The 12,885-nt window shown below is 40.7% G+C and overlaps 1 protein-coding gene across 1 annotated transcript in view; it reads left to right on the top strand.

Moving 5' to 3' along the window:
• Positions 1–498: 498 nt before the first annotated feature.
• The window catches only part of LOC109059441 (1-acyl-sn-glycerol-3-phosphate acyltransferase epsilon-like), a 93,695-nt gene continuing 81,308 nt past the window's right edge, over positions 499–12,885 (top strand). The window contains exon 1 of the mRNA XM_042736311.1: positions 499–715. Coding sequence (XP_042592245.1) covers positions 557–715 — 159 coding nt within the window. The 5' untranslated portion in view covers positions 499–556. The remainder of the gene's footprint in view (positions 716–12,885) is intronic.

Here is a 12,885-nt window from a genome sequence, read left to right as displayed (position 1 = left end):
GACAGCTGTAAAAATTGTTTTTTCCATGCTTTAAATCAATTTAGGTTTTCTGTGTCACTGTAGTGTCCTTTGGAGGGTTTAGTAAGTGAATTACCTCTATTTATAGTAATTTTTTAAAGTCAGAGTCAGTCAGTCAGAGTATAGTTTGGGCAAGGTGTTACAGCACAGTTTACGTCTGTTTCGTCTTTAAGTTTCGTGCATTTTGCCTTGTTAGACGAGTTACAGTTAAGGAAGTGCGCTGCATTAACAGGGATGTCATGCTTTAAATCCTCGAGGAAATTTCCGGAAGACGAGCAGCGTGAAATTTTGCATCAACTTTTTTCCCTCCTTGACCGAAATTATTCGCACAGTTATTGTGTGATTAATAATCTAAAATCGACTGAATTGGGCGAAAAGATCAATGCATTTCGGGCAGGGTCACTGGGGACACTGAGTAATTTGAGTTGCAGCTGTGTAGGGATCAGATTCGCTCGAGTCATTTGGGTTTTCTAGTCATAATGCGCTGTCTCTGGTCGTGCACACGTACTCGTTGCGGTACTGGCTTCCAGCAGCGGTGATGCTGGGCACCGCTCCTGCTTATCTGCTGTCCTGGAGCGCCTGGCGGCTGCTGTCCACTATGCTACCGTCCAGACTCTATCACACTGTGGATGACTGTGTGTATTCAGTGTATCAGAGTATGGTCCTGTTCTTCTTCGAGAATTACACAGGAGTGGAGGTTAGTATGACTATGTTTTTTTATTATTATTAATTTATTTTATTTTACTTTAGTGGCATTTACCTTTTTTCATCTTTGTTCTTCAAACTAACCAAAGTAACCTCTAAATGTTTTATCCAACTAAAAACAACATTAAGTGAAATAGGGTTTTTTATATATATATATTATATATAATATATATATATATATATATATATATCTATATGGGTTTGTCTAATAATGGCAATATAATCCTAGACATGTACCGGGGGCCATATTTCACTTATGTTGTATATATAATAGGTATGATGACAAAATTTTCAAACACCCCTAAGATCAAAATGGATCACATGACTAGACAGAGCTGAAAATTCCCTTTACGACGACACCTGGATTGTGAAGATCAGTTGAGGATTGCGAAAGTTATGATATTTTTAATAATGGGGAATATAGTAAAATAGTATACATTAATTACAATTGAAGTCGTGTGACCGAAAATGCTTACTATTCACACATTTTTTCTTGTAAATTTCTCATTTTATCAGATATTTGCATGAAATTTGAATAAAAGGTAGAATTTTGTTAGTTCTTTCAAATGAAATCATGAAAATTTACTGTTTAGCTGGAATGGGCATCAGACCCATGGTACCTCACTGAAAACCAAGTATAATTAATAAAGTTCATTCATATTTCATAAACATTTATTTTCAGAATACAAGAGAAAACAACAATACACATCACTATTAATTGTTAATTCATATTCATACAAGTACCAACAAATAGTCATTGTTGCATTCACAAACAGACAATCAGTTTTTTTGTTGTTTTTTTTTGGCATTTAAGTTATGTGTTGTTCAATTTGGACAATGAGTGACCACCCAACTTTACAAACCATTTACGCTAAAAATGCAAATATACATTCATATTTTATAGTCATAGCCATTTAAAAGTTTTTTTTTTTTTTTTTTGCACCAACATGATGATCGGTACGACAAATATACATGCAATCTGTGGTACTTGTGCTGACTTGTGCTGAGTTGATAACTGGTAATTGATAGGTTTATTGTACAACCAGTCATCCAATATGATGTCTGCTGCCATCGCATAGATGGACACATCAGTGTCATGGGCCATCAAATTCATACTGACTCCCCCACTCATGGCCCAATAGCCAACAGTGTATTGGTCGTCTTTTTTTTAGCATGGAAAGTTTCAATTTTCCCATTGAAAAATGACCCTGTTGCCACCCAAATCCCACGCATGACATACAAATGCCCCCACCACCCCTCTGCCACCCAAACAACTCCCTTGATCAAGCCAATTTTTCTTCTGAGAGTTTCTGGAAATGCTTCCTTGATCTTGTCCGTGCACCTAATTCTTCAATCTTTTTCTCTAACTAACACTTTCCGTTCAATGTTCGCTTCTCTTTTTTTCTTTTGTGGCTTGACGTTTGTGCAATTCCTCCTGTAGCTCTCCTTGCTTCTTCCTCCTCTTTCTTCTTTGTATTACACCCAGCCTCACTGCCTTCCTGATGACCAGCTCTTGTTTTTTCCTTGTCTAAACTGTCCAAGTAGTCCACAGTGTTGTTTTTCCGTGCTCGCATTTTACAGGACAAGTAGCAGATGGTGGCATTTGGAGCTTTCTTCTTCAATGCACTAAACATCCCCATCAGCTCTTCAGCATCCATATTGTGTAATCTCGCTGAGGTTGTCTCTTGTTTTAGTTTCTCCGTCACTGTCCACGTATCAGCAAAGTGGTTGTTGATACTGCCTTTCAAGGACTAAAATGACCGCTCTCAGACAGCTTTCCATCATTTTGAGGGAACATGACTGCGTCTTTTGGTGGGTTGTTTTGCAATTTCTCAAGGGATTTTGTCCGTGAAGCATTCAGCTGATTTCAAAAGAGGTCTGTTGTGCGCGGTAGTGAGGAATTCAGCAGGTGAGTGTAGTTAGTTGATCTTTCAGTTTCTGCACGGTCTCTTTGATAATTTCAATACCTTTAATGTAAATTCAGTTTGGTCCTCTGCACCAGTGTAGAATTTGGTCATCCAGGGTCCAGTCAGTAATGTCTTCCCAAGCAAAACCCAGAACTTGCATTTCAACCTGTCCCAGCTGTAGAGTTGAAGTCTTTCCAGTATGCTAGCACGCAGGCTTCCACAGGATGTTCCTACACTGAGATATGACTTTAGTGCAGCATGATTGACTTGAGAATATCCCACATATATGGAAAAGAATGTGCAGTCGATTACCTCTGTAGCGTGGGTATGAGGCCGGAGAGGGAGATTTTTGTCATTCAGAAAGGTCTTAAAGCCACGAGGGTCACCCTTGCCATCCATGTACCTCATCTTATTTAATCTGAACCACAATGTTGGCCCCCAATGCACTCTTTCCCCTTGATTTTCCCAGTAATCCCATGGATTTCTCGATCCTCCTTCAGAGCACTCTTTGTCTTTGAAGCGATGTTTCCAGAGGATGAAGGTTGCAATTCAGCTCATTCAAGGCCTTGTTCCAAGACGCACAAGACTAAAAGAATGGCCGCATGATTGGCAGCACAGCGGTCAGTGAGCGTGTTGATATATTCTCTATCATTTTTTGTGAAGAATTATTTCTGTGTTAGTCTGCCTCAAAAAAAATGACAGTAGAACATTTGCAAGGGTACTGATGGAGTCACAAATATGGATCTGGTAATCCTCAGCAGTGCCTCCTGGAAGTTCATCTACAGCAACAACATAACAGTTCTCTTTGGTGGTGAAAGGTATGCTGTTTAAGTGGATTCCTCCTGTGTGGTTGCATCAAAACCCAGGGTACAGTGTGAGTTCACTAAAAGTGCTTCGGCAGTCTGAAGGTCACTTTATTGCCCCCAGTTCTCTGGTCATGGCTTCCACAGTAGCCCTTTTTGGCACATCACTGTAAACAAATTTTGAAGCGCAGCCCGAACTTTTTAATCAATTTGTGGTGTTGGCAGTGGGCACCTGATTGGATATCGCATCAAACACCATCAATCGCATTTGCATTTGAGTATGACTTCGCCTCGCATCTGTTTTTGTAAGCTTTTTTTCACTTTCCAAATCCTGGATTTTTTCTCCCAAAAAGAAGGTTTTCGCGGCCTGAAGATCATGAATCTCACTGTCCATTGAATTAATTATTTATGTCCTAATTTGCAGCATCTTTGTTCCACATCATCAACAGCATTTGATTTTGTCCTCTCGCCTCATGTGTGTAAGGATTCTTCAGTCGCATATGACTTCTTGCTTTCACTTTGTATTGCTTTTTTAATTTAGCGATGGTTTCAGCCTATGTGATTTCAACAGATATTTTCGGAGTGGATTATTTGCTTTTCTTTTCTTTTCAGTTTCTGATTAAGTATCCTTATTGTTCCTTTATTTTCTGCCGTGCTCTGAGTGGTCTTAATTGCCAGGTACTTGCTTCTCTGCATCTGCAGATGTTTCTGCCTCATGTTTTTTAGAGACTCCTTATATCTGGTACAAGAAGGACAGTTGGTCCTAGCAACCTGTCTTGTCTTCAAAGGACTACGTTTCAGAACTTGTTCAGCGAAGGAGACTTGCGCAGGGAACTGTGGTGGTAGTGGAGATTCCACAAAATTTTGGCTACATTACTACTTCAAACTGACTAAATTCTCGCTCATTAGTTAGCTTTCTGTATTTTTGTAAAGTTTTTTTTTCAACAAGCAAGCTTCACTTTAGTTTTTGCCTGATCTTCAGTCATTTCTGGTATGTATCTAATAAGTTCTCTCTGCAGTTGCAGTTCTGCGGGATTCTCCAGCTGTGATGTAAAGATAGAGAACATGTCCATTTTGTATAAAATGAGAAGATGGTACATCACAGTACTTGTCCAGGAGGTGCTGTCTGGCTAGACACTGGCTGTGTGTGTGGGCCCCTTTCGTCCCCTTTCTCCTTTTCCATAATTAGCTGTAAAGGAAATAACATCAAATATTAGGCTAACGAGCCCCTCAACTGTACATACCTTGATTAACACTGGATTTCTCTAACATAACCACACCCAGAAGAGCCTAATAAAACTTTGAGAATCCTCTTACATGTTTGTAAATCTACATAATCTACATGATTCAAGGAAATTGGACATAAAATGTTTTAATCAACATGGCCTATTGTGTCGCAGGATACTTTGGATAAAAGAGTAAAAAAAAAAAATTTAACAGACAACAAGCAAGCATAACTTTTGATCACATTCACAGATCCAATGCCCACTTTTAATTATGTGCACAGATTTTCTGTATTCATCTAGAGGTTACATGAAAAAAGTGCAATAAAGATCTTAAATAATACTATGCTGTTTCACTTTGTCATATCCACGTTGTATTTTTGCCAGGCTTACTGTCATATCAAGTGTTCTTAGCATATTAAATTTAGAGACAGAGTTACAGGCTAGTCCTCAGTAATCTAACTCGAAGTGATGTAAACTATGTTACCATTTTGAAAGTTATGTCAGAAAAACCATGAAATACATATTAAACTACATAGCATCAGTAATAAATTTCAGAAAAACACCGTGAGAATGAGTTAAATACAGACGATGTTTTTTTTTTTTTTTTTTTTTTTTGAACGGGCCTGCAGTGCATTGACAGGGCGTTCGCTAATCTACCTGCCCACAAATGTGACTAGCCAATTCCGCGATTTAGTTAAATACCTTCTCCCTAGGGATTTCGATGGAAATTTCGTCAAGTACCAAGATAAAAGCTATGTATTTATGCCCACCTACCTTTCAGTAGTGTCCAAAGCTTAGATGAAGCCCACCGACACGGTTGAAAGCCACGCAAATTTTCCCAAATTCGCGGGCTGGACCTGAAAACACACTCAGGGCTGAAATCCCAAAAGTGTCCAACGCTGCAGGGGTTTGCACTCAACGTAGTTAACATCGTAATTCAGGAAAAACATACTCCCACCAGGCGGCCAGGAGTAGATATTGAAACTGACACCACACATTACAGTACCCACGCAGTTTGGAACACATTTTTGAGGCAGAATGTTCGCCGCGAGTGGTTGCTATGTCATCATACCTATATATAATGTGTCTGTGTGTGTATATATAGCTTTTCTACCTTGAAGTTTATCTATCTACAGTATCTATCTATCGGTCTATAGGGCGAATTGTTCGATTAATGGCCACACGTCCTTATGTCACCACGCGATGCCATCCGACGTCCCCTCCAGAATTTCGGCGTATTAAACATATGTTACAGAAATGTTACGCCCCTTGCCATACTGTGATGCATGTACCCGGTCAGAACACGTGGCACCACAAGCAAAAAACAATATAAAACCATTATAAACGAAGCCATTTGTTGCATCCAGTGGGGGACATAATTACAGATTATAATGAACTTATACGTGTGGTTTTACGCGATGCCACTGCAGCCGCGTAAACACATCTAGGGCTGTGACGTTGGCTGATTTTTACCACTGCGGTGGTAATGGGACAACTACCACCGGTAGTGTTTATATATATATATTAGATATATATCTTATATATCTAGATATATATAATATATATAATATGTATATGTAGGTAGATATGTGTGTGTGTGTTAAAATGATATATAATTTAAATGTTAAACTGAAAAAAATTCATCGCCTGCACAACTGCTGCTTCTGTCACTTTTTTCTCTTGACCAGAAGTGCATTTATTCAGTCGCAGAATGACTGAGTAATGAGGAGATGTTTCGTGACGCACACTCCACGTCACTTCAGTGGCCAGGCGCGAGCAAACACGACTGTGTGGGAAAAAAGGTAGGCTACTGTGCTCGCAGCACAAAGACGCCGGTGCGAGATGTAGCCTGTGTATCTTTAATATCAAAGCACCAAAAAAAAAACTACATGCATGCAAGGTTCGTGGTCAGTGAATTCATGCAGTTAACAAAAAAGCGATTAAAGCTGACTTAAATCTGTGCATGCATGTAATATAATTTTATATGAGTCACACATTAGAACCAGTCTCGGAATGGTTTTCAAAAACTGTCCTGAGGCCGCCCAGCACGGTCTCAATCATCTAACCCACCCTGATTGAGCACATTACCGTCAGTGAGCTACGCAGCTGGTGGAAAAACACTAAAAAGAAAACATAAAGACTAGAACGAAATAATACAGTTAAAGGAGCTGTATGTAAGAAATCGATTTCAATAAGTCATTAAAATGGCCCGGACTGTGTCACTAGACATTAAGAAATCATGTTCATTTCCAAATACTTTATCACTGACACCGTAGTCCGGCCAGGATATTGTCATTTAAAACGGGACTTGCAAGCCTACAATGATGTTGATGTTGTCATGTTGTGTTTTGGCCTGACACGCCTCCCTCCACTATCTACACAATCACGAAAAGTCAGTAGTGTTTTAGGGATCCGTGTTGCCAGCTTTGCTGGAACTGCCCTAAAGCCAGTCGGGAATAAAAATGTCTAAGTGTTACTAAAGCAAAAAGACCCGGTTATAATTCCGAATTCGTCGGGACAAAGTCCGAAATAACCAGAATTTGTATTGGATGTGCTTTTGACAGATGAGACGGCTGGACACGGAGAGAAGACTTTGAACACCAACCGCCAACTGTTGGCTAATTTTCTCATGGACAGGTACAAGATTCATTCTATGCTTGGCTAACTTGTACCTTGATGTCAATGGACATTTATCTATATCATGGACAGATCGAACAAAGTTATTTATGTTTGTGCAAAGTAAACATAACGTTAGCTCCACTGAGAGTATGCTAATCATTAGCAATGCATCACAGGAGCCCGTTTCTCTGTCATTTGCTGAGACGTGAGGAAAAACAACATTAGCACGCTCATTATGGCAATTTGAAACGTAAATTGAGGGACAGTAGCCTAGGGACTACCAGTTACCGTTCTGTCTTCACGTACGAGCATAAATCTTTACAATTATACTGTCACATACGAGCCTACCGGCATCTTTAAAACGATTTATACTAGTCACGTACGAGCATAAATCTTTACCACTTATACTGTCACATACGAGCATAAATCTTTAGATTCTACGGATCACATACGAGCATAAATCTTTACGAATATACTGTCACATACGAGCATATCTTTACGTATAATATTTAACTAAATGACACTTAGTACATTTTTTTAAATACATAATTACTTATCAAAATATCTCTCATGAAGCATAAACATATAACTTACTGTGTACAGTCTGTTCGTCATCTGGCAACCTCGAGTCAGGGGGTAGGGGGGAGGGGATACAACGCTCTACAGTATTTTTATAGTGATGCAGTACCATTTTAGGCCACAATCCTACATACGGCTCCTTTAAACAAGAAAGTAGCCTAAATAAGAAAGTTAAATACACCCCTGTCTACTGGACGCAGACTCTCATTGTATAAGTGATGCTACATTGGATGCGGCAGACATGACAAAATCACCGACAGTTAACTGCCTCGTCCTATTTATGAGGTACTGCTACAGAGGAGTTTAAATGTCCTGTAGACAGACAGACCGTGTAGACACGGTTCACCGTTTCGCCACCAAGCAAGCAGCGCATTAACTCCCTGTCTGCAAGCGCTTTTTGAAATAGGAATCGTTCCCACATTTCTTTTTAACATTTAATTTATCGCTGTCTCGTTTGTATTTTGGGCCAAAACTTATGCTTGTCATAGAGTGCGTTGACGTCTACCGGTGGGCAGTAGGCAACCGCGGTGGTCGAACGGCGGTTGTCACGGCGACTGTCACTAGCCCTACAAAAAACATATCTGTATTTGTGATTGGTGAAAAACGACAAACAACAAGCTACTCTACACCAGCGGTTCTCAATTCCCGTCCTTGCACCCCCCAGCTCTGCATATTTGACATCTCTCCTTAACACATCTGATTCAAGATAGATGAAGCTCGTTAGAAGTGAGCTCCATGCAGTAACTGTGTTTCCCATTGACATGATACAGCTGTTTATTGCTCCCTACCTACTCCCTGAGCAGGGGAACTCTGTTGATGTTTAGCTCACTTCGGAACATTCATTCACGTATGTTGCACTAACTGTGCAACGTCTTCACACAGGGACAAGTTTGACATTATATACCTCTGTAAATATACAATTTAAATTCACGTCTCGCACATCCACTTCAGTGCACTTTGAATGGAACATATACGTTCACTTCAAACTGGAATCATGGCTGAAAATTCTTGTGATGTATCCACCTCGCGGGGCACTTATGTTCGGATAGAACAAACTTCTGAAGCCAATAAGAGAAAACATGACAAAATGTGCAAGAGCACAAATATTGAGAAAAGCACCTTTAAAGTTGTCCAAATGAAGTTCTTAGCAGATGCATATTACCAAGGGTCTTGGGCGATAATATGCGGATAACGATAATTATCGCGGTATCATTTTCCTCAATAAAACGATATGAAGAGTTCGATAAATGTTCAATATAATGTTTATGTGCCAAAAGCGGAAAGAAAACAGCGTGACTTATTTGAATCGCGTCACTTGAACTGCTTATCTGCTCGGAAGCAAAAGTTCACATTGCCGTTGCCAGCCACGAGCTCACTAGAGGCAGATGCGTTTTTACTCGGTCTCACACTAGACTAGGGAATCGCTAGATCTGATATTCATATCGGTATTGGCTCCGATGCTGCCATTTTCCCTCAGATCGGGTATCGGAGGCGAGCCGCTCCAAATCCGTATTTTTTTTTTTTTTTTTTTTCTCTCGAATTGTGCGAATTATTTTGTTACTTATGAAGCCGACCACTAAGCTTTGAATGCAGCGGTTCTACAATATCCAGTCACTCACGCCCCCCTGTTTCTGCAACATTTGTATGGTTCTCTTATCGCTTCATACTTTTGTTCTATTCGAACATAAGTGCCCTGCGAAGTGGCATAATCAGAGGATATGCCGCCATTCTTTCCAGGCCGAAGGGAAGTATGGTTCCTTCAAAGTGTATTGAATGTAGGCGAGACGTAAAATGTCAATTGATATTTATTTACAGAGGTATAGGATGCCACCCGTGTCTGTGTGTGAAGACGTTTGCGCGCACAAATCCGTGAATAATGTTCCGAAGTGAGGTAAGCCACATATTTTCCCCTGCTCAGAGTAGGGAGCATGCATGTGGGAACACAGTTCATGCAGGAAGCACACTTACTAAACGAGCTGATATCTGCAAAAGGTGTGTTAAAAAAGAGACAGACGGCACAATATGCAGAGGCTGGGATGGAGGTGAGGACTGGAATTGTAGAAACGCTGGCTTAATGTAGCTACATATGAAATATTTAAGTCATTACATGAAAGTTCACACAAATTTGTTTCTCTGCTGTGGCTGTCAGTCATTCGTAAAAACCTTAAACTCCTGGTTGTGTTTCGTATACAACAGTCAGCTCACTAAAGTCCTCTCAAGATCCTTCCTGTGTTTCCTGATATATACTTGATTGTAACTACGATGTCTATGATTTGCTTTTCTGCACATAATTCTGCACACCGGTTTTGCCTTATTAAAACATATGCAATACTGTAAAATACCTAATTTATAAAATTTTATAGTACATACTGGTATCTAAATACATGGATTTAAAGTGTTTTAATTATGAATTTTATAATACAAACAGCAATGTGTAACATTTACCATATTTAGTGTGGAAACACCTTTTGTTTCCCCACCAAATAGTTTTTGCAAAATGATTGTGCCCTGATTTTTCCAGAATAACGTTTTGTTGCTGAGTTATTCCACTAAGCTAGTTTATGATACATTGTTGTCATAGATTATGAATAGGCATAGGCCGTATTTTGTTCATATCTAGTGTTTAGTTGATTATTTCCCTTTATATTGAAAGTAGTCTGTATCTAGTAGATTGGTGATAAGAATGATTATCAGGTCCCCAAAACAGAGAGGATATAAAATTCTAACAACATTTAATTTTTAAATGGGGGAAAAAAAACTTCACTGGTACCGGGGTCGGTAATCGGCCAATACGTAACCATAGGTAGCGGGGAAAAACCCTCATAAGGAGGCGCAAAAAGCGAGTTCGGAGCCTCCCTACACGTGACACTACGCCAGCTGTGAGATTTACAGTGTTGAAAGCACTTCGAATTCAGCGAGATAATAAACACACATGACTCTGTGATTTAAAGGTGCTGTATGTAGGAATGACACCGAGTGGTAGAACTAGGCAGATTGATGCTCTGACCCCTTTCGTTTGCCAGCTACCATGACTGAAATGAAATACGCTGTGTTTCCCGCCAACTGGCAACCTGGGGTACCGAAATACAAGTGGGCAGTGGGCGGGTTTCACAAACCAAAACAGAGACCAACATTCTGGCTCGGAATGCACCTTTTTTCAAGGAGGGCATATTACTCGTAGCATTGTTTATCAGATGGACAAATATGTTAACTTAGCATGTTTTCTTAAATATCTGCAAACATATGGTATTTCTTAATGCTTTTTACCATATTATGGTATTTTTATAATGCTATATGCAGTCTCGAATAGCTGCCGTGTTTCTGAGAATGCGGTTGTGAGTCCTGAAAAGAGACGGGTGTGCGTTCAGTTATAGAATGCAGTTGTCACCTCCCTAAATAACTGTATTGTGTGACACGTAACTGTGTGAAGGACTCAATTACATGACTGTCGACACCTTTTGACTGCTGCTGTGTGAATGTGGCTTTAACATTGACATAAAATTTTTTTTGGGGCAACTGTCAAATTCGCCAACTTGGCAGCAGTGATCTTATTTGGTAGATATCGAATTGTCCCATTCAAACAGCAGCTGACTGTACCGTAGCGTCTAAAATCGCTACTGTCTGTATGAATTGTGTAATGAGGAGCAGGTCAAGTCCGTATATTTCAATCATGGTCTGTTTGGGGGTTGGCGGCGGGATTCGAGTGGCATGACACTGAATTTGATTCTACGCACAGAACACAAAACCTGATGGAAACCTGCGTTCAGTGAAAACCATAACTACTGGATCTAAAACCTTTAGAGAATGCAACAACCTGAGTTCTCCGTTGATGTAACTTCCCCAGCATACTACGACCACAACATGAGGCTCCTCATTCTCGCAGGCTGTACTACAATTGGTCCACGTTTATACAGTGCGTGTTCCTGAGAATGCGGGTGTGAGTCATGAAAAGAGTAACACACGTACTGTGTTAGAGGACTCAAATAGCAGGACTGACAACTATTTCTGAAATCGCTTTATAGCACGATTTTCCGCGGACACACCAAAGGTCCCGACCTCCCCGCAGTATCTATCCGATCCACTCAGAATTCACGCACCTACCGTGGAGCGTTTGAAACAGAACAGAACTGGGCCAGTTGCCTAATTCCAGTTCACACTCTTTCTGTGATGCATATTTTATTTTTTTTTCCGAACCCATGTTACTGGATCAGACCGTTCCCACGCAGTGGTCCAAGTTAGGTGAACAGAAAAGGTTAGAATCGAAAGGTGCCCGAACAAGAATGATCCCTAGCGCCTGCGCATAGAGCGAGTGTGAGTGAGTGAGCGGAGGACATGTTTTAATTGCACGCACTCTCTCTGGACGAGAGCAGATGTATCTGAGCACGTGTGCCTGGTTTTGTGACACACCAAAAGGACATCTGCGTGGGAGCGGAGGAGTCGCGCTCGCGCATTGATTTTAATGGCTTTCGCATTACACTAAACACGCTTCGGCTGCTGCTTCTGCACCGCATACACCTACTATATACGCCTGCAAGTACACGAAGTACGTGTGAACCCGTTTGTCCTATCGCACAGCCCTACTGACAAACATTTTCTGTTGCTGAGTGGAACGTGCTGTACATTGCATCTTGGCAACTGCAAAAAATGAACTTTGCTGCAGTGATGATTTTGGTATGTCTAAACTTTTCTACCAGCAATTGCTCACACAAACTATTGCAGGACTTTCCGCCCTTATTGTGTCGCTGTTCGTTTACTATCCCCTACCTTAAGTAAACTTACAAGCGCGGTCACTCACCCACGCAGTGTGTATATTCTTATGTTCCGTTTCGAAATACCCTCGGATGGTGGCACGCCAGGTCCTTTTAAAAAGTGGACCTTTATTACAGCGTTACTTGAACCAACCCGGCGGCACACACTCACGCAACCCCCTGATTCAGCCCCTGGTTCTAGTTTCCTCAGTTGCCAGCAAACGTCCCCGCAACTGGCCTCCATCATGCCCCTAGGTGCCATGTCCGGTGAGTATGCGGG

The sequence above is a fragment of the Cyprinus carpio genome, chromosome B13 (genome assembly GCF_018340385.1).
Source record: "Cyprinus carpio isolate SPL01 chromosome B13, ASM1834038v1, whole genome shotgun sequence".
NCBI lineage: Eukaryota > Metazoa > Chordata > Actinopteri > Cypriniformes > Cyprinidae > Cyprinus > Cyprinus carpio.
This window is presented reverse-complemented; position numbering and strand designations above follow the sequence as displayed.